At 64.4% G+C, this 21,982-nt stretch overlaps 1 protein-coding gene across 1 annotated transcript in view; it reads left to right on the top strand.

Moving 5' to 3' along the window:
- Positions 1–8,242, top strand: part of AJAP1 (adherens junctions associated protein 1) — a 79,929-nt gene extending 71,687 nt beyond the window's left edge. Inside the window, exons 5-6 of the mRNA XM_036025222.1 lie at positions 1,033–1,164; positions 8,208–8,242. Of these exons, the coding sequence (XP_035881115.1) occupies positions 1,033–1,105 (73 nt within the window). The 3' untranslated portion in view covers positions 1,106–1,164; positions 8,208–8,242. The remainder of the gene's footprint in view (positions 1–1,032; positions 1,165–8,207) is intronic.
- Positions 8,243–21,982: the final 13,740 nt, after the last annotated feature.

Consider the following 21,982-nt stretch of genomic DNA (forward strand, 5'->3'; position numbering starts at 1 on the left):
AACTTCATCTTCGGAGGGGAACCAGGGGCGGGTTGCGGGCCGCTGTCAGGGGAGGACGGGCGGTGGGGGGGGGCGCTGGCCGAGGCGTGGGGGTGGCTCCGCCCAGAACCGGGACAGGAGACTCGGGGTGACCTCCCACGGCACAGCCCGAGGTTGGCATGGCCTCATTTGTTCTGCGAGAACAGGGCCGTCCCCAGTGTCCCCACTCGGGACCACCTTCCCTGCTGTGTGCGAGGCACCCCTTTCCTGGGGGGACCGTCCCCCCAAATGCCATGTGGCCTTCACGCGAGGCCGCACCACCCCAGCCTCCCAGAGGGATCAGCAGGAGGACTTCTCCTCCCTAACGCCGAGCGTGCGTGCGGTTTGGATGGGAGTCCTGGCCACGCCGTGTGTCGGCCGGGTGGCTGTGGCTCGGTCACCATGTCCTTTTGTCCCGTGCCCTGCCCCTGTGTCCTGTGCCAGCCCTGTGCACCAGTGGGGGGTGGGGAGTGGTGTGGTGCGGCTGGTGTTCTTACGCCCCAGTGAGGGAGCATGGGATGGAAAAGGCTCTTGCTTTCGGCCTGAGGCAGCGCCCTGCCGGCCCTCACTGGCCTCGGGGATTCTAGTTTAGTCTCAAGGGTGACAAAATATGGGGACGGCATTGTAGGGGTCAGGCCCTGCCCTCTCAGGTGGAGACCCCGAGCTTTGGGCGGGTCCCGGGACTGAAATGCTAAAATCCAGAGGTAGCCCAGCAGCACCCGGATGCTGGCCTCCCGGCCCCCACCCCGAGCCCTCCGGTGACCGGTCCCTCCGGCTCTGTGTCCTCCAAGGCCACCCAGGTGGGCAGGGCGCTAGCCAGCCAACGGAAGGGCAAGGGCCCCTTCCTGCCCCAGGCCGGTGGGTCCCAGCTGAGCACCACCTTCCTGGGTGGGGTGGGATGGGGTGGGGAGGGGGGCTTCTTTGTGCCTGGAGAGGCCGGTCCGGCAGCAGGCAGGCCGGCGCCGCCTGCCGGGGTCCGAGCGCCGAGCCAGCCCGCCCCTCTGCTCCCCGCAGGCCCACCTCTTCGGACCGGCACCTCATCCCTGTGGCCTTCGTGTCCGAGAAGTGGTTTGAAATCTCCTGCTGACTGGCCGAAGTCTTTTTTACCTCCTGGGGGCAGGCCAGACGCCACGCGTCTGTTTCATGGTGCGTACCCCTCGTGGCGGGCTGACTCCCTTCCCCTGTCACCCCGACTCCCCCCCCCGCCCTGTCCTCCTTCTGGGGGAGCCAGGGGCCCCTCCTGCGTGGCGACACCTTGGGGGGCGTTCCAGCGTCATCGCCTTTCTGAGCAAAGCCGGGGTGGTGGCGGGGGTGGGGGCTTGTGCACTCTCTGCCGCACCCGTTACAAACGCCCCCAGGTCCCAGTGCAGGGGTGACCGGCACTCAGGCGCCCTGACCCTGAGGCACTGGGGCCGGGTCTGCCAGCGTCTCTCCGTCCCCCGGGAGGGCCACCGTCAGCAGGCCTGCAGGGCAGGGGACACCAGTCCCGGAGGCCGGCTCCGGGTGCAGCTCTCACGCCCGGAGCAGCCGGCGGCCCAGGCGGCGGCAGCGAAGAGGGCGGGCTTCCCGCCATCCCACACCCTGACATGCAGGGGGCGGGGGCGCCGGGCGGACTCATAATACAACTTTGAAATATAGAAACAGGAGATAAGAGGGAAAATGAGAAAGAGAGAAGACACCTACTCATTTGAAGCGGGCCGGGCACCAGAGCAGGATGGACTTTTCATGCTCTGCCGGTCGGGAACATTTGCTTTCCTTCCAAGGGCATTAACGTCAACACCCACGTCCAGCTGCCTCCTTCTGTGTGGAGTGCCCGGCCGCCCGGCCCCCCGGCCCCCTGGCTGCGCGTGCCGGGGCACAGCCGGCGGAAGCCACCCCCGGCTCGGGGTCTTTCCAGTCGGGTGCTTGGTTTTCTAAGGATCCCCGTGTTGCTCATCCAGAGAAAGCAGCTCCCCACCCCCCAGGTACTCCTTCTGCACGTGAGGGCAGATCCCTTCCTGGAGTAGGGACCCCGATTTCTAGGATGGTCTCGTTGATGTGTGAGAGTGTTTTTTCTCTCCCTGCCCACCTCCTGCTGTGGGGACCGAATGGGCAAAGCCATGGTCAGAGCGGGGGACAGGGCCCGAGGCCGGGAGGAGGGGTCTCCTCGGGCCCTCAGGGACACGGAGGACTCCGCTCACAGCCCCTAGCCGGGGCCGGAGCGGCCAGCTGCCTGCAGGAGCAAGAACGGGTCAGTCCGTTCCTGGGCTGGGTCCTAATGAATAGTGCGTTTGCTCCAAATTAAATCTCCAGCCCTCCCTTCCTGTCCCGGAGCCAAAATGACCTGCTTAGCGTGCTGTGCAGCCAACGGGCGGAGAAATGTAATTAGGTTAGAGCGGAAAGCGAGCCTCCCCCTCCAACGCCTTTGCTGAGGCTGCGCGGGCGGGGGAGGCAGGCAGGGTGCATTCTGTCCCCAGGTTCAAGGGCCCGAGGCGCCGGGCGTGGCCCTGCTGTCAGAAGCCCGTGCCGTCGTCCGCCTCGAGGGGACACCTCGCTAAGGCCACAGGGCGCTCCCTCTGCTGCCACCAGACCGGCGCAGGGGACCTCACTCATTAGCGGAGGAGGTCGTACCTGTCCCTGCCTGCGTGCAGCCTCCGCAGGCGGCCCCGCAACGGGTGGCACCTCTGTTAGGAGGGCTCCTAAAGGGCGACGAGAGCATCGGGGCTGGGCGATGCCGGCCTGTGTGTGCAAGGCCTCCGCTCCCTTCCTCCTCCGAGACCTGCGGGCCCCGGGGCCTGGAGGAAGACACACCTTTGGCCTCAGGTAGCCCTGCCACACGGGACATTTCCCTAATGCAGCAGATGTGCGAATGGCAGGACGTGGGAGCACTCTGACGCCTAGGAACCCAGTCAAGTTCAGTCCTCCCAGCGGCCCCACCTGCAGACGGGGAAGGGAGGCCCGGGGGTGAGGTGACTGGCCCAAGCCCCACCTGGCTGTAAGGGGTGGAGCTGACCAGCCCCAGGCCACTAGGCCCCCAGGCAGCAAGGTGTCTGGGCCCTGCCCTCCAGCTGTGCCCCAGGAGCTTACAGAAGGAGAGGCACCTCCATGTCCGAAGACCTTGACCCACTCGGATCCAGGTACATGGCTGGGGAGCCCAGAAGAGCCCGCAGGACTTGCTGGCGCCCGGCCACGCCCAGCCACCGCACCTGCGGACACCAGGCAGAGGGTGAGGAAAACCAGGAGGGCTCCGCACGCCGCCTTGTTAGCCCTCGACAGGCGCTTCAAGATTCCGTGGCCGTGCATCGGGCAGGCCATTTGTCACTCGCTGGGGGGAGGACATGCGGAGGCCCCGTGTCCCCGAGCCCCGTAATTAATGCCTGGACACGAGCACGGAGCAGAGGATAACCAGGAAGATCTCTCCCATTCACTAGGGTCCTTATTACCCCTTAAATAAATAGCAATTAATACTAAAACATTTAATTAAGGCCTAAGAGCCGGCGGTGACATTTATCTCTGGCGTAGCTGCTAAGCCTCTGCAAATGCATTCTTAATGATGCCGTAGCCGTTTGTCACCAGGCTGTCTGGTCCACCCACTCGGACCCACGAGTGCGTCTGGGGCCCAGACCTGGCCAGCGTCACTTCCCCCGAGGGCGGGCAGGCACGGGCACCCTGGCCAGGCAGGGCAGCGCTCACTGGGCCCCTAGACGGAGCCTCTGCGTTGGAGTGGCGGATTCCAGCACAGCCTGGCCGCGTAGCCGCCTCCACGCTGCAGCCCCACGGAACGCCCAGGACGAGGCACGGTGACATCGGTGGTGGCCTTCCCGCTGCGAGCAGGGTGACCTCAGACACTCCTGCCGCTGGCTTGCGGGCTAACGGCCTGTCATGTTTGGTACAGCAAGTAAACTTCGGAAAAGCACACCAGCGCCCGGATCTTTCCGCTGGCCGAGGCCGCCTCATCCCAAACAGAGCCGGAGCTGTAATGAAGGCATCCATCACACGGAATTACTGTTTTCAACGACACGCCGAGGACATAATAATAAGAAAACAGGAAAAGCACCTGAGCCTCGCCGCTTTGTTGTAAAAAAAACATGCTAACGGGATCACCAGCCTTTGCCATTCGAAGGGACGCTTTTCCCCAAAGCAACATGCAGACGCTTCTGGAAACCGTCTGTCTGAGCTGAGGGCCAGGGAAGACCACCCCGAGCCAGGCAAGCCCCGTGGGAGAGCGGCCGCTCCGGGCGGGGAGAGGCCAGCCGGCGGGCGCGGTGCTCCCGCGCCGCTCTGGGCTCTTGGGTTTGCAAAAGCAGATGCTGGGCATGAAGCTTACGACCCACCCGCCATGACCCACCCGCCGTGCGGCTCGTAGCCAGGGGGGCCCGGCGAGCGCAGACCCCCTTCCAGGCAGCAGGGGGCACTAGTTTCCCCAGAGCCAGCGTTGGCCCGGATCCCCATCTCGGACCACCAGGCAACACGCAGCTTCCTTTTCTGACCTTGTTGCTCTTCAAAAAAAAAAAAAAAAAATATATATATATTTTTTATTGATTTTGCAATTACAGTTGTCCCCATTTTCCCCCTTTGCCCCCCTCTACCTGGTACCCCCATTCCTTGCAGCAATCCCTCCTTAGTTCATGTCCATGGGTCTTGCATGTGAGTTCTTTGGGTTCTCCATTTCCCATACTATCCTTACCCTCCCCTGTCTGTGTTGTACCTGCCAATCATGCTTCTTATTCCCTGTACCTTTCCCCGCATCCTTCCTCCTCCTCCTCCTCCCCTCTCATCTCCATTTCTGTGATTCTGTTCCTGTTCTGGTTGTTTGCTTAGTTTGCTTTTTAGATTACATTGTTGATAGTTGTGTATTCGTTGCCATTTTAACGCTCATAGTTTTGATCTTCTTTTTCTTAGATAAGTCCCGTTAACATGTCATGTATTAATGGCTTGTTGATGATGATGAACTCCTTTAGCTTTTCCTTGTCTGGGAAGCACTTTATCTGCCCTTTGATTCTAAACGACAGCTTTGCTGGGTAGAGCAATCTTGGTTGTAGGTCCCTGCTTTTCATCACTTGGAAGACTTCTTGCCAGCCCCTTCTTGCCTGTAAGCTTTCTTTTGAGAAATCAGCTGACAGTCTTATGGGAACTCCTCTGTAGGTAACTAACTGCTTTTCCTTTGCTGCTTTTAAGATTTTCCTCTTTATCTTTAAAATTTGTCATTTTAATTATGATGTGTCTTGGTGTGGTCCTCTTTGTGTCCAAATCGTTTGGGACTCTCTGTGCTTCCTGGATGTGTATGTCTATTTCCTTCACCAAATTAGGGGAGATTTCTTTCATTATGTTTTTCAAATAACTTTTCAACTTTTTGCCCTTCCTATTCACCTTCCAGCACCCTTGCAATCCAAATATTGCTACATTTGGAAATATCCCAGAGGCTCCTTATTCTGTTCTCGTGTTTCTGATTTCTGTTTCTTCCTGCTGTTCTGGTTGAATGCTTATTTCTTCTTTATGTTCCAAATTGTTGATTTGAATCTTGGCTTCATCCCCTCTATTGCTGGCTCCCTGTGGGTTTTTCTTTATTTCACTTAATACCACCTTCATTTCTGCCTGGGTGCTTTTTATGCTGTCGCAGTGCCCACTGAGTTCTTTGAACATCCTGACCACCAGTGTTCTGAACTCTGCATCTGATAGGTTGCTTCTCTCCATTTCATTTAGTTCTTTTCCTGGAGTTTCGTTCTTTCATTTGGGCCGTGTTTCTTTGTCTCCTCGTTGTGGCAGCCTCCCCATGTCTGTTTCTGTGTATTAGGTAGGGCGGCTGTGACCCCCTGTCTTAGTCACGTGACCTATTGTAGAAAAGGCACCTGTCTGGATGACTGTGGCTTCTCCAAATCCTTGCAAATCCTTGCTTGTCTGGCTGCCATGTGGCTCGAGTTTCTGATGGATCTGGATGATGCTGGTTTTGTAGTCTAGCTGCAATCTTTGCTGTAGCCGTGTGCAGAGGCAAGCATGCTCGCCTCTGCCTCCATCTTGGCCGGAAGTCTCTTAATCCGGCACCAGTGGAGTCCAGGGAGACACAGGTGGCTGTCCCAGAAGGCAGGACGAGCACAGGAACGGGCAATGCAAGCAGGTGTTTCTGTGTAGAGCCCAGGTGAGGGGCTCTTTTCCCGAGGTGCGTGGGCTCTCAAGCTATCTTCTAGCTGAAGATGTTCACTAATTTCTGACTGAAATTTAGCATTTTCCTGGGTTGCGGGTTCGGCCCCCAGTTGGGGTGCATGTGGGAGGCGGCTGACCGATGTTCCTCTCCCTTCCTCTCCCTTCCTCTTCCTTCCTCTCCCTCCCTCTCCCTTCCTCTCCCTCTGCCCACGGCTGGCCGGGTGGGTGGTCTGGGCAGCCAGGCCACAGCCCAGCTTCCCAGCGCTGCTCTCACAACGGCGAGTTTAGGCTTGGGCCTGGGGCCCTGCCTCCCTCTCTGTCTCTGAGACCCGGGGCAGGGGCGGATGCCTGTGGGTCAGTTGGGAAGAGGCTCCCGTCCCCCACTGGCATTGGCTGTTCCTCTGAGAGGCCCTCCATCCATCGGTCCTTGACACCGGTCCCGCTCCAGCAGCCACCTGCAGGCAAGAGCTGAGACCAAGGCCTCTCTCCCCCGGCACGGGGCTCCCCCCCCGTGGGCCAGGCACAGAGCTGCAACTGAGTGATCTGAAGGCGGGCCCGACAGGCGCCCCGTGGTACCTGGGGTTACGTGTGGGTGACACGCACCCAGATAAAAACCACTGCCGCTCGTCCTGCGGCCCAGGAGTCGTAGAACCAGACTCACTCACAGACCGAGATGCAACGGAGCCTGTGCCTAGGGAAGGGGCTGTGTCCACGAAGGACCACCCACGGACTCTCGATGTCTGAGGTCTGGGCGCTGTCCGGAACGTGGGAGGGCGGGGAGCTTAGTCATGTGACCTATTGTAGAAAAGTCACCTGTCTGGATGACTGTGGCTTCTCCAAATCCTTGCGAGAGGGGAGGGGCGGGGTCACTCGTGTCTGGAAGGACCCAGAGACTGGCACCTGGAGAGCAACGAGGAGCATGTGTACAGAAAGCCCCAAGGGATGGCTGGCCGAGGGGACATGCGGGAGCAGCCCCCGTCACCGGGTCGAGGTCAGAAGTCAGCCCGGGCAGAGGCGCTCCGGAAGCTCCCTCCCACCCCGGTCTGTCTGGGAGCAAGGACGGGGTGTCCCTGGTCGCCACGCCGGGACCTCGGACAGACAGCAGCTAAAACCAGAGGCGGCCCGGTCACTGGAACCGGCTGGAGGCTCATCAGGACCAGCTTTTAAATATTTTTAATGTGTTAAAAGTTGTGGTGAAATGTATGAAACACAACACGGACCCTCCCCACCATCTTTAAATGCCCAGCCCAGGGGTGTCAGCGCATTGACACCACTGCGTGGCTCTCACCACCGTCCTCTCCAGAACCTTCCACCTTCCGGAGCTGGGACTCTGCCCCGCCCCCAGCCCCCCGGCCCCGCCCCCAGCCCCAGCCCCTGGCCCCCGCCTGCTCTCCGTCCCTGTGGGTGGGACTCCCCCAGGGGCCTCACCTCGCTGAAGGGGGACTCGGCCGGGGCGCTGGTCTCCACGCAGTTTAGCGCTCAGAAGGTCAGAGGGAGGGGAGGCGTGCCCGACGGGCCTTCCTCTCTGCTTTAATCTCTTCACTTTTCCAACCACCGCTCCCCCAAATCCTAGACATTGGAGGAGGTGGGTGGGGGCGGGGTGGTCTAAAAGTGGCCCAAGGGAGACGGTGGTCCCTCAGGGCCCCCACACAGGTGACGTCGGCGGGGGAAGGCCAGGTGAGGCGATGACGGGGGCACTGCCTCCGTCCCCCAGGCCCCAGACCGGCAGGGGCCCCGGCGGGCCCGGCGCCCCCCCCCCCACTCAGGAAGCCCAGCCCCGCTGCCCATGCAGGGGTGAAATGGCCTCTCCATCCAGGGCCGTGACTGACACACGGTCCTGGCCCGCTGCCTGCCCTGGGGTCCCCAGGGGTGGGGGGTGGGGGGGTGTCCGGACTCCGCGGGACACCCTTCCTGTGCCGAGGCCACGGTGTCAGTCGGCCAGGAGCACGGCAGCCAGGGTTGGGTGGCCGAGGCTCGGGGCGGCCGCACGGCCTCACCCTGCCCTGGGCCCACTGCCGCCACGTAACCACTGCCACCACGTAACGTCTCCTTGTCTTCTCTCCACGCAGGATTCCGTTGGCGGACCTGTAAAAAACTTCAATTCAATTAAAAAAACAAAACAAAACCCTAAAACTAAACTCTCTGAGGGGGAGGGCCCCCGCACCCACCGCTTCTCTGTGTGCCGGTGGGGACTCGGAGCAGGACGCTATAGGCCAAATATATTTTTATAAAGATGCCTGCGCCTATGGGGGCCTGCCTCCTCCGGGCGCCCGGGGGACGGGCGGCGAGCGAGGGACGCCGGCGAGGACCTGCGGACGGCGGCGAGGGACGCGGACGCCGCGACAGGGACGCCTGGGGCCCGTGCCGCCGCGATCCTGAACCTGTGCCAATAATACCACATGTGCCACGGACGGACCCGGAAGACGAGGCGCCGCCGCAGCCCGAGGGCCACGCACAGCCGTCTCCCAGACGACGGGGTGGGAGTCTCTTCCGGTTAATCTCGATGTAGATAAATCTATAAAGACACACGCACACGCACACACACACACACACACACACTTTTTTGTACCGTAGCGATTTTTGAATATCTTCAATGTTCCTTTTTAAAGATAAGTGTGATCGGTGACACACCTGGTTTATTTAACATGCTTAGTACGCGCGCACTCCACTGGTGTTTTCTACCGTGCCACGCACGCACACGCCCCACGCGGCCTCCCACGCAGGCACACACCCGGACACGCAGACGTCCCCGCACGCGTGTATATATATGCGTCTACCGGAAACGCAGTCCCACGGGGGAGCGGCTCCCTCCTGGCGGGCCACCCGGCGTCTCATCGCCACCCCCCAGGGGACGGCCTCCACCCACCCACCCACACAGACCTGTGGGTGACACGCCCCGCGGGTGGCACGCCCGGCGTCTGCCAGACGTGCGGGGGCGCACCGGACGCGCGGTCTGGTGCCGCGGGCCGCGGCGAAGGCCGCCGTGGTTTTGTATACATACTTATATACATAGATATATATACACACACGTAAATACTCTCTCCTCTGGATCGGTGGCGTCCGTGGCCGGCGGTCAACACACGGGCCCGGGCGCCGGGCCGGGCGGGTGGCGGGGCCTTGGCCATCTTTGTGTTATATAAGCGTAGATCGAATTAAAGGACCTTTCCAGTTCCAAAAAGTAAAGGGGTGTGTCCTTGCCGCGTGTGTGGGTGTGTGAGGGCGGAGCCGGGAGGCCGACGAGGCCCCCGGTGTGTCCGGAGACGAGAGGGAAGTGGCCGTGCGAGCCGAGCCCGGGCGTGGCCCGCTTGCCTTCCCCACCGAGTTCTCGGACAGAGTTCGCGGACAGAGGTCGCCTGCTGCTTCTGGAGCCCAAGGGTGACTCTGAGTCCCGGGGAGACCGTAGGAAACACAGTGTCTCTTGTGGGCTCCCGCTGGCCCAGGTTTGGGGTTTGCTGGCCCACAAGTCCCCTGGGGAGCTCCCCTGTGGAAACGGCACCGCAGGCTGGAGCCCCGTTACTGACAATCCCAACCACACACAGTGCATCAGGATCACTGCCCTCTCCCAGGTGGGCGACACCCCTGCCCCCTGCTGTGAGCCCCCCCTTACGAAGGTGCCCGTCCTGCTGCCGGAGGGGCCACCGTGTGAGGCGGGGGAGCCACCTGAGGGCCTCAGCCCCCTGTTGGGGAACACGCCCCCCTCACGGGGCCCCCAGTCTCCTCCTGTGCCCGGCTGGTCTCCTGTGAACGGCCCTCCTGCCACGGTGGTCTCACCGGTGGGGCGCCCGGACCCATCCCTTGCCAAGGTTCAAGGTCCGGCAGACAGCCGTGCCCCAAGCCCGCTTCTCGGTTGGGCTGGCAACCCCCTGAGCCTCCCGCCGGCTCTGGCTCCCTCGGAAACACCTTGGGGTGCGCTAGAAAGGTTCGAGTTTGCAGCTCCAGAAACGGGAAGTGTGAGCGAGGCCGGTGGGGGAGGGGCATGCGTGCAGCCCGCGGCGTCCAGCTCTGCCCCCGCCGTGTCGCTCACGAGGCTGGAAAGTGGGTCTGCTTTGGTTGTGTCTCTGCTTTTGGTTTTGCCCTTTTCCTCGGGGCCTCGGCACGTGTGGAGAGAGCACCAACATCCGGCACCGCCCGGGGGGTCTGTAGGCTCCTGGGACCCCCAAGGGCGCGCCCTCACACGGCTCTTTTTGGAAGTGGGCACCAGGCCTCCCTGACCCGGGCGAGCCCCGCTTGGTGAGGGTGCAAGGCCAGGGCCGGCAGCATTCCACCCCCCTCCCCCCCCACTGCTGTGGGGCCTGCCACTCTGCTCTTCGGCCCTGAGCCGCAGGGAGCCCAGCTGGGAAGGAGGGGGCGGCTTGGGGACCCTCGTCCCCGGACAGTGGGAACCTGGGATTCCAGGGGACCCTCCATTCAGTGTCCACCAGCTCACCTCTGACCCCAGGCCACGGGCCGCCCTCTGGGTGCCCGAGCTCTTTCTGGGGTGCCACTTGCCACTGGACACCGAGCCACGGAAGGATGCTCTTCCACTGTCCCCCCTGCTCATGCACCGTGGGAGACAACAGCCCCCTGCGTCCCCTACCCCACCGGACACACAGCCGGACACGCCACGCCGGCGCACTGCCCGCTCGGAAGGCCCGTTCTGCGTGGACAGCTGTCAGGACCGGTCAGTCTAACATCTGGAAACGTCACCTCTGGACAAGGACAGAGGGAGTGAGGGGAGCAGGCTGACCCCCTCAGCACCCTCCCCCCCCGAGGTGGGGTCTCCGGAACGAAAGCCCGGGAAACCAGAACCAGGCGTTGCTGCGTGAGCCCAAGTCTGTCCCCGAACCCGAGTCGGGGCCGGAGGCGCGTGGCCGGCGTCCTTCCCTGGCCCCACCCAGCGCTGCCCTGGGCCGTCGGTCCTCTCTGCTGGGGTTGGAGTTCAGTAGCGAGTCCCCCCGTGTGTGTGCCCCCACGTCCAGGGCCCCGCCTGTCCACTGGCTTCTGCCCCCTGTCCCCTCAGGACCGGCACCCAAGGGAGGGAGAGCGGCATGGTTCGGTGGGATCGCCCCGTTTTCGTCCAGCCCTGCCCCCTCGGGCCCCTGGGCAGCGGTCACTGTCCCGGCCCACCCGGGGACCCCCAGAGCTGTCAGAACGCCTGGGCTTGGCCTTGGGGACTCTGTGCCGGGAGGTCAAGTCCACACCTGGGCTCAGTCCCTTCCCATCTTCCTGAACTTGAGGTCATTTTCATCTGCTGACACAATGGGCCTAATTGCTTTTGTTTGCAAATTCCGAGGGCCACGGGGAAGAGGTTTGGGGCAGGCAGGCCAGCCTCCCAACCCCTCCCCTGGGGCGCTATGCCGGAGCGTCATTCAAAGCCAGCCGCGTGCCCCCCAGCGGCTGGTCCACCGCCGGGTCCACCGCCCCCTGCTCACACTCTGTGAGGGCGGGCAGGGCCCCCGAGGGGCGTCCAGGGTTGTGACGATTCACCGTTAGTGTCCTTCTTGCATGGAAAGGAGGGGCCACGTAGGAAGCTGTGTTTCCCCCCAAGTGCCCCTGGCCCTTCCCAATCCCGAGTTTCGGGGTGGGGGGCCCCCAGATAGCCCTCCAGGTTCTTCACGGAGCCCTTTCGGCATAGACGCCTGGACTGAGCACACCGGCCAGCTGTCCCGACCTGGCCAGCGGGAACGCAGCCAGGACAACGCAGTGACCTCCGGCCTCCGGGCCCTCCTCCTCCTCCTCCTCCTCCCCCTCACAGCCCCATGGCCCCTCGCCACAGGTCCGCCCCCTCGAGCCTTCCTCCCAGCTCGGTGCCTGGGACTTGGGGCCTGGGTGCCACTCCCACACGGTGACACTGTGAAGTGGGCTCATCAAAGGGTGGACCCCTTCCCCTCGTCCCGCTTCTGCTGGACTCTACCGCCCACGGAGACATCCCACCGTTCTCGCGTCCCGCCCCACGCGGCCCACTCTCCTCTGTCTCTCGGGAAGCGGGGCCGACCCCGTCTTCGGGGAGACGAGGGGAGCAGCTGGGACTGAGCCTCAGGCCGGGACCTCCACCCTCTCACGGCCGGCAGGGCCCTCCCGCGGCCTCCAGGGCACAGCCCCGTTGCTGCAGACCCGCGGCGCGGCGTCCGCATGTCAACACCGTCTCCCCGCTCCACTCGAGAGTCTCAGCGTCCCCTCCCCCCCTTGGCTGTCTTTTCCTGATTTCCACCGTCGGCCCGAAAGCTGCAACGGGAAGGGAAGCGGAGACCCCCGAGTCCTGTGGACGTTCTGGGGCCGTCCTTGTCCCACCGGGCGGCCCCGTGAGAAGACGCCACTCATGCGTGTGGCTGGAAGAGGGACAACTCTGTGGGTTGTCACTCACCCCTGCTCACTCCGCGGCCGTGATGACTACCCGAGAGTTGGTGACACGCTGAGGAGCAGGGGGCACAGACCTGCCCCGTGGCTTTCACCCCGAGCTCCGGGGCGGGGGGGGGGGGGGCAGGTGTCGACCCAGAAGCAGACGAGGTCGCCCCCAGAGCTGGGAGGGGCTCCGTGAGGACAGGAAGGCAGCGGAGTGGGGGGTGGGAGGTCGGCGGGGGAGGGGGAGGGGGCAGCTGCCCGTGGTTCTCAGTCTCCTGTCCTCTCCTGCAGGGACGTCTCCTGTCTGCCGAGGGCTGGCCTGGGGTGCAGGGAGCAGGACGGCCTTGCTCCTGCCTCCGGGGTCAAGTGCGGTCGGTGCCGGAGGGGAGGCGTCCGGGCACTGCATGCCCAGTCCCGCCTGGTCTCCGCGGAAGTCCGCCTGTCGTCCCAGCGAGGAGTCGCAGGGGTGCTGTCGCAGGGGTGCCGTGTCTCCCCCGGGCCGCCCCAGGCACACGCCACACAGCTGAGTTGCCCTGAGGTCAGCCAGGACTCCAGCAGGACCCAGGGTTTCCAGGACAGAGATGCAGCCCCCCGGGGGGCCCCCCAGGAGAGCGCCCCCTCCTGGTAAGAAAGGCAGCCGCCTCTCAGACGTCACCTTCCACGCCATGCCCATTGGCCGACACCGGCCTGTAAGTGAGCAGCCCCTCCCCCCAGCAGGCTGTACCCATGAAATCGGGGGGCAGTGGTGGCGGTCGGTCGGTGGGCTGTGCCGCACTGTTCTCAGATGGTCGGCTTGTTTTCCGATGTGACGAGCACACCCCACGCACCTGAGCCACACTGGGCTGCTGGGGACCTCTGGGGACTCTTCTCGCCTCGCTCCCCCACTGTGGGGCTCCCCAGTCTGCAGACCAGCTGCTGCCGCTTCCGCCCCCGCTCCCAGCCAAGACGCGTGTGGGAGCGACACCCCGAGTACTTCGGGGGTCTCCCGTGAGGTCTCCAATGAGCCACCCTGTGAAACATGCCACCGGCCCTTCCTCCCAAACGGGGCGGACCACGGTTGTGCGCTTTGCATTTGAGTGTGAGGACTGGGTAAACTGAGGCACGCGCAGAGGGTAGTCATGTTTCTGATCTCCCCAACCATCAACCAAAGAGAAACATGGACCTCAAGTGATTCTAGAAGGATCTCAGCCAGCAAGCACACCCTGGCCAATCTTGGGCGTTCAGATGGGTCACCATGTGAACATCCTGCCCCCAGGTAGGGAGTTTACCTCCGTGCACAAGCTCCCTTCTCGCCAGAGGGCCGGCCACAGCCTTTGCCCCACCGGGTGGGGGTGAAACAGCCAGCTCCGACCTGCCCCCACGTGCCCCCGCATCTGGGCTCACTTTGGCCAGGGGCCAGGGGGTGGGCTCACCCCGAGGGCTGCAGCGGGTGGACAGGCCATGTGCACCAGGGCACCGGCAGGTCAATGACGCGGGAGGGGGAGCCTCAGCCAACTCCTCGGAGCCTCTGGATGGATTCGTGGGCTCAGTGGGAGCACAGCCCCCCTGGGTGCCGCCCCCCCGGACTGGGGACAGGGAGGCCTGGGGACCTGCAGTGTTTGGGAGTGACACTGTGATTGGGGGGAAGCGTGTGACCAGTTTGGGGCTTCGGAAAGTGGTTTTCTTAAAAAGTGGAGGTTTTCCCCTCTTTCTCTAACCCTCCCCTCCCCTCCCCTCCCCCTCCCCAAGGATCACCACGGTGGTGCCGGAGCCTAGAACTCAGTCCCCCTTCTGTGGTTAAGACCCTTTCAACGGGGCTCAAAACCACAGCGACGCCTCACGTGGACTTGAATGGCCTTGCTGCTTTGGTTTACTTAACGTTGGGCAGATGCATGAGCAGGAGTCTCCTTGAACCTGAGTGAGACCCAGGCAGGGCCCGGAGGAAGGGTGAAGCTGTGCATTTGTTTCTTTTTGTAATTTCCCACTTTTTCTAGGGAGTAAGTGTTCGCTGAAAAGCATTTAGAAAATACCAGTAACCACACGAAAGGGAAACATCAGCCACCCTCCAATGACTGTTTAATTCAGGGGAAGCTGCTCATTAAATGCCGACCTAGTGGGGACCAGCGGCGGAGGTGGCCCTGAGGTGGGCGCCAAGGATACATCTGGCTGCTACGTACGGTTTATTAAAAAAAAAAAAATCCAATTAGCGTCGGGAGGCATCTTTGCGTCACAGATCGTTAGCCCGCCGCCCTGATGCGGTGGGAAAGGCGGCCGGCTGTTGGCGCGTGCTGCTTGGCCGCCGTGGAGCAGAGCCTGCCGGGCACATCCGGGCGCTGGGGCGGCATGAACGGGACGCTCAGATGCGCGTCCACATGAGCGGCGGGATTTTTCTCGGGGGGGCCCCTATCCAAAAGCCGCAGACCTCAGCCGTGGAAGGACGCTCCGCCTCGGTATTCCTAGTGCGGTGGGGCCACGCCCAGCTAGAGCCCCGCCCAGCCAGAGCCACGCCCAGCGAGAGCCACGCCCAGCGAGAGCCACGCCCAGCCAGAGCCCCGCCCAGCCAGAGCCCCGCCCAGCCAGAGCCCCGCCCAGCGAGAGCCCCGCCCAGCTAGAGCCCCGCCCAGCTAGAGCCCTGCCCAGCCAGAGCCCCGCCCAGCGAGAGCCCTGCCCAGCCAGAGCCACGCCCAGCCAGAGCCCCGCCCAGCGAGAGCCCCGCCCAGCGAGAGCCCTGCCCAGCCAGAGCCCCGCCCAGCCAGAGCCACGCCCAGCCAGAGCCCCACCCAGCTAGAGCACCGCCCAGCGAGAGCCCCGCCCAGCGAGAGCCACACCCAGCTCCCCAGCTGTCAGTCAGTGCTTGGAGGGGCCCACCTCTCCCTCCGACCCACTGTTCCCTGCCCCCCCACCCCCAGTGCACCCACGGAACCCGGAAACTCCCAGGCCGTGGCCCTGAACCACGGCGCCCGCGGGTACAGGGCCAGGGCCACAGTGGGGCCTGTTCCCACGGGTCGGACGGCGGGTTTTACTTTTCCTCTCGCCTCCATGCAGCGAAACTGGGCGTACTCTGATTTCCCCGCATGGTCTTCTGACACAGTCCGCTGCTGACTATTCACACGGTTCCAGGGAGCACCTGTCCCTTTTCAGCAGAAAAACGAAAGCCTCCCTGTTTCAGGGTCGCACATGAACCTCTCCCACAGCTGTCTGGAGAGACGCATTTATGGGTGACCTTCTCACAGGAGTCCCACGACCGCGCTGGACCGCTGCGTGGTCTCTACGCGCACGCCAGGGTCGCGTCTAATTGAGAGAGGCGACGCGGCGCGTGGGGGCGGGGGGCGGGCTAGCCGGGATTTCCGCAGAGGGGAACCTCTACACTGGGTCTGCTGAGGTTGTTCCCGAACTTCAAAGCTGCGCGTCCGGAGGATGCTGTGACTGCAGCGCCTGTATTAACTTCCCTGCGCGGCGTCCGTACCCTGGCGCTGGCATTGGAAACAGCATAACCTGGAAAAAAAGAACAGAATCTCCATGAGTGCAGGCCACGCCTCCAGAGGACTTTATTTTTTCACTGTGGTTTACTCATTTTTTTAAACCGAGGTGCCTGAGGCCCTCTGTGTGGGGGCCCGACCGGAAGAACACGGGCGTTCGTGTCCCTGTGCCACGGTCCCAGGGTCTGCCGTGGCCACCCCGGGGCTCTGCGGTCTCCCAGCCAAGACTTCCCCAGGTTCACGACCAAGGACACTCTTCCAGGTCTCCGTGGGCAGGCCCCGGGGTGGGCTGTCACTGAGTGTGGGCTAGCTGGGGCGGCCCCGCAATGTGCCCTGGAGACCTCAACTGTCCCCGGCGGCTTGGGGAGCTCCCGGGGTGCTTTTATGGGCAGAAGGACGGAGGGGCTGCAGGGACCCTGCCGAGGGGCCTGCGCCCCGGGTGGGAGATGCGCCCATAGCCCACGAGTGTATGCCCGGGCCGAGTAGGAGTGTCCACGGGGCCCCGCACAGAGGAAGCCTGCTTCGGGGCCTTAAGGTGGGCCTGCTTTCTGCAGAGGGAGCCTGCGGGCAGGCAGACCAGGTGTTCCCCACCCAGGACATGGGCTCTGCCTCGGGCTAGCTCCTGGGACCGACCCCGGAGCATTCATGCCCTAGGGCAGCTGCTCCATCTGGAGACCAGGGGGGTGGGGGCTCCAGGAAGGGAAGGGCGGGCTCCCTGCCCTGTTCGGCTTTTTCCCTGTTTTGCTCCCCACCTGGACTCACTGGTGTGCGGGGCTGCCGGAACGAGGTGCCACGGACTGGGTGGCCTGGAACAGCAGACACAGTCTCCTGTTCCGGTGGCTGGAAACCAAGGTCGCAGTGCTGGGGGCCGAGTTCTGTCTGCAGACGCCCTGCAGGACTGGTCCCCGCCTCTCTCCCGCGTCTGCTGGCTCCTTGGCCCCTGACGGCCTCCCTCTGATCCTTGCATGACATCCCCCCTGTGTGTGTGTGTCCGTGTCCACACTTCAGTTATTTGTCCCTTCCTGGTCATCAGGGTGCCAGTCCTACGGGATGGGGACCCACCCCACTCCAGTGTGACCCTGTCTTTGCTAATGGCGTCTGCAGCGACCCTGTTCCCAAACACGGCCCCGTTCTGTGGGCCCGGAGGTGAGGCCCCCGGCACACAGAGGCAAAGGACAGATCCCGCCCAGGGCACGGGGACTCAGAGGTGCCGTTGTCGCCAGTGTGAAACCCGCCCTCTTTTCCCTGTGTCATGTCTACCCCAGGGAAAAGTGGGGGGCTGGGGGCAGGGGCCCTGAGAGCGGCTGTGGGTGCAGACACACACTCTTCTTTTCCTCTCCTGCTTCTGGGACCCCTTCATTCTGTCTCACCCCTTCCCCAAAGCCCCGAACCCCTGTCCAGCTCCGGCACCCCCTCCCGAGTCACTGTCGCATCCCCACCCAGGGCTGCACCACACAGAAAACCCCTGACCTTCCACGTCCGGGCTCTGCAGGCCCACGTGCCTCTGGGAGGGAGGCGGGAGGCCCTGATGCGGGAGGCGGTGGGCGGGGCAGGGCGGGGGGAGGTGCTGCGGGACTCCGGGCCTGCGCAGCTGGAGGTGCCCCGGACTCAGCTGCACCGCGGGCTGTGGTGCTCTGCTCTTGGGCTCGCAGCTCCGCTCCGAGGGCCCCGAGGAGCTCCCCGCCGGGCTGGAGGTGCTGGGCCCAGTCCCGCGGCCCCTTGGACTCCGTCACTCCCCTCGCCGGAGAAGAACCAGCGTCCCAACACCCTGCCCACGGTGTTTGAGACCGTCACCCAGGCTGTGGCCCCTGGGACAGGTCTGCACGAACAGGAGCTTCTGGAAAACGAGCAGGTGATGGGTTCTCGCTAATGACACCAAAGGAGCCGTGCACGCAGGCTAGCTGCCCCAAGGCCCACGAGTCCCGCGGGCTGGTCTCGCGAGAACCGGCAGGCAGGCTGGGCGGTGCACGCTCCTCACGGAAGTCGCTCCCAAGGGTCTGGGAATGCGTCCCCCTTGTTCCGGTGCACTCTGGGACCTGGGTTCTCTCGCGCCCTCCCCACGTCCACAAGGGACCCGCACACTAGCCAGGTCACTTGGGGTCGTGGGGGAAATAGTGACAAAGCCCCCATGTGGGTGTCCGGCTGAGCTCCATCCTCCGTGGGGAAAGGAATCGCGCCGTGGCTGCTCCAGAGCAAGGCAGACGTCTGACCCCCAGGCCAGACCCTGCTGGGCACTGCGCGGCCGGCGCTGGGTGTGAGCGAGCGGGGGGGCGGGGTGTGAGGGTCCCTCTCGGGGTCCTTATGTTTGACGACAACAATGTGCAGAGAAACAAGGAGAAGCTTTAGCCGCTCACTCTGATGGAATTCCTGCTGAAACCCAAGCGGCGTGGGCAGGGGTGGAGGAGAGACTAGGACAGGCTGGATTCGATGGGGGGCCCTGGGGGCCCGCTAAGTGGCATCTGAGCTCCATCCAGCCTCCGGGGCTTCTCTGAGCCGAGGAGGCCCGTGTGCATCGCGCAGCATGCTCTTTCCAAAAGCAGACACACGTCTCGTGCTGGCAACGATGACACGGGGAACGGGCTTCGAGGAATATGACCCTGGGGGGCGGGGGGGGCCAGGGGAAGTGACGGGGACCTCTGCTGGCTTCCACGCTGAAGCCCCAGCCTGCGGTGGGCTGGGGGGCAGGCGGACACGCAGGGAAGACCCCGGCCCTAGGGGGGCTGCAGGGGTGTGTGCACAGGCGGGGAAGCTTGATGTCTGGGGCTTTTGCTCCGAGCATCAACAGGCAGTAGGCGTGTCTCCCGTGGTCGGCGCGTGTGGGTGCACGTACCGGGGGCCAGGGGTGAGCCAGCCCGGGAAATACGGGAGACACCAGCCCGCCTCGGGCCCCAGCCTTCCCTGCCCGCTGGCCCCTGACCACCTCAGGGGTGGACACAGGCCACCCTCTTGTCCCTGCCGGTCCTCCCAGGGGACAGACGCTTCACTCACAAACCCTCACCGTCCACTTTTTCTCCCCAGAAGGTGGTCAAAGGCCGAGGTGTTCCAGGCTTCCTCTCGGAGCTCATGCTGACCTCATAGCCAGGCGTCTGTGCCCTCAATGAGGCTGCAGCCCCCCCCAGCGCGCACGCCCTCCCATGGCCGACACTCACCTGCTGCGTGGTGCCACCCCACGTGGCCCCTCGCCGTGGCCCCGCCGTGGCCCGCCAGCCCTGGGTGCATCCCAGCCTCCCCCGGGGGCTTCGTCCAGGACTCCGGAGAGGCGGCTGCGAGAGCTGCACCCTAACCCAGTTCCTGGGACTATTTTTAACTTTCCTGGACGTGAATATTGATTGGCAATGCAAGTGGGTGCGCCGCACACGGGGGAGACTCGGGTTGGGCTACAGTTCTGCAGAAATGGGAGGGGAGGGCGGGGCGCCGCCACAGGGGCAGCCGGTGCCGGCCAGCAGTGGGGTGACCGGGACCTAGAGCAGGTCCCGCCTTGGCCACACGGCCCACCCCGGGCCTGGAGCCCCTCTTGCCCACTCCCTGCTGGGCTGCCTGCTCTCCCTCCCCCCCACCACCCCCCCACCTGCCAGAACTGAGGCAGCAGGAGCCTCACATCCAACTTGGGCCCCACCTTCCCCCTCCCCTGCCCCCGAGCTTCACCAAGGAAGTGCAAGGAGCCCCATGGGCCAGCTCGTTGGAGGTGAGGAGGGCAAGACGGAAGAGCCCTCCCCGGAGACTGGAGCTCCCTGCTCCGGCCCCCACACTCTCCCAACAGCTCGGCGGGGTCCTTCCCAGCCACAGGCCCAGCGCCGGGCTCGGCCATGCTGGGAGGAGGCGGCAGTGCCTCCCTCGCTCAGCAGACAAGGGCACCGAGGTGGACAGAGGTCGAGGGGCTCTCCCAAGATCACCGGGAGCAGGGGGTCCTCCTCTGGCACCTGCACACTCGCCCCTCTGCTCAGCCACCCACCGGGAGTGGCATTCCGGGATGCCACCCGCTGGTGGCGGCTGAGCAGGTCTGGCTGGTGAAGCCCTGGGGAGACAAGTCTTCAACCGGCTTTCCCGGGGTGGGAGGGGGGGCATAGGGGGGGCTTGCAAGCTCAGGGGGGAAGACGCACCGTGAGGTGGGGGAGGGGAGCCGCAACAGGAAATGCCGAGTCCGAGAGAGCCCGAGCTCCGCGCGCTGGGCGGGGGACTCAGCCCTGCCCGGGAAGAGGCCCGGCTCCCCGGAGGAGACATGCTCCGTGCGACCCTTTGTGCCTCCACCATGGAGGTCCCCCCGCCGGTAGCTGAGCCGAGCAGCCGGCCGGGGCCGCAGCTGCGCTCCCCACCCCACGTCCGGGCAAGGCTGCCGTCCCCCCACCCCCCTCCGACCTCCTGGCCCCATGAGACCCACTGAGCTCGGCCACCCACGCAGGGCTCTCAGCGCAGGGACGTCCGGGGCCGCTCGGGCTGCGCACAGGGAGCTGGTGGCCTGCGTGCCTCCCAGCCTGCCGAGGCCGGGTGCCCCTCTGACGACCCAGGGCCTGGCCTCCTCAGAGGCGGCCCCTCCGGGGGCATTTCTCCCTGGACCCACAGGAGCCGACGGGGGAGGCAGGAAGGATGTGGCCGGACGGTCAGTTCTCTTCTGCTCCCCGCAGGGCCCACTCCAAACAGAGGGTGTCCGCGTGGCCTTTCCGGGGCAGCCCTGCCGGGTCACGCAAAGCCTCTGTGTGTGTGTGGGGGGGGGGGGCCGGGGCCAGCGGGTCTCCTTCCGGGCTTCCCCTCCCTGCCCACCCAGCGGGGGCGCCCCCAGAACTTCATCCCCTCTGCTGGAGCGTCGGCCCAGAACCCCCCTGAGGCTGCGGTTTCCGGGGAGCCCTCCCAGATGGAGGTGGAGCTGGGTCTCGGAGGAAAGCGTGGCTTCCGCGTGCACAGCCGGGTGGGAAGGTGGGCAGGCGGGTGGCCGTGTCTGGGGACCTGCTGGACCCTCCAGGGTCTGTCCGGGGCATGGCTTCAGCGCGGCGGCAGGTCGGGGCCTCGGTGGCGGGTTCTGATCTCAGCCCTCCTTCTGTGCACCAGCCGCGGGGAACACTCCCCGTTGTCACACACCGGGTCACCCGGACGACAGGCTCCCACTCAGGCTAAATGGCTCCAGTTCTGAAAGGCATCCCCGGTGGAGCAGGTGTCACCCGCCGGGGCCGTGAGTGGAGCGGAGCGTGAGAAGAGGGCGTGCACAGCGGCCTGGGGGACACGAGACCCGAGACCCGGGGGTCGGAGACCAGACGCGAGACCTGTCAGCCCGGAAGAGGCCACCGTCTGCCCCGGCAGCCCAGGGGGAGGGGGAACGACCGGCGGGAGGAACAGAACGGCGGCACTGTGTCCACGGCCACCTGGGGGGCTCGCCAGGCAGCCGGCCGTCTGAGAGGGGCCTGTCCTCACCCTGGCTGCCGGGCATGCGTCCTGCCTGGCGGGGCTGGGTGGCGCGAAGGCCTCCCGGTGTGATATCCGAGGAAACTGACCTCCGGGCCCAGCCAGGACCCCACAGCGCCATTCCCCACCCAGGCCCGCCCCTGCCCCTCCTGCCTGTCCGCCCCTCCCAGCCAGGCGCCTGTCGCCTGGCCTGTTTGCCTCGCTGTCCTGTTGGTCCGCCCACCTGCTGCCCGCCTCTTCTCACGCCCATCCCATGTCCAACCGTGGGCATTTCAGCCCTGAAACCTCCAGTGTCCGGAGCGCCTCCCGGGGCCTGTGAAGGCGCCCACTGTCTGAGACAGTCCTGGGTGAGGGCCAGTGTCCGGTCCACCTGCTCCAGGGAGCGGGCGCCCTTGGGCTCACCTCCCGCCTAGAGAAAAGCGGTCCTTGGAGAGACGGCAACCCGGGGAAGGGGTGAGTGTTCCTTCCGTGAAACACAATTCTCCTCCTTCTGAGTGTGTCCTTCTCCTTGGCGGTGGGTCTCGCTGCTCAGCTGCCCCCAGATCCCCCCAGGCGGACCTGACTTAGAAACAGACCAGTGGTTCGCCCCCAAAGCTGTGCTCTGGGTGCCATCTGCCATCCGTGCCCAGGGTGGAGGCGGCTGAGGTGAGCCCACCACCCTCGGGGGTTTC

This window comes from Phyllostomus discolor, chromosome 5 (genome assembly GCF_004126475.2).
Source record: "Phyllostomus discolor isolate MPI-MPIP mPhyDis1 chromosome 5, mPhyDis1.pri.v3, whole genome shotgun sequence".
Classification (NCBI taxonomy): domain Eukaryota; kingdom Metazoa; phylum Chordata; class Mammalia; order Chiroptera; family Phyllostomidae; genus Phyllostomus; species Phyllostomus discolor.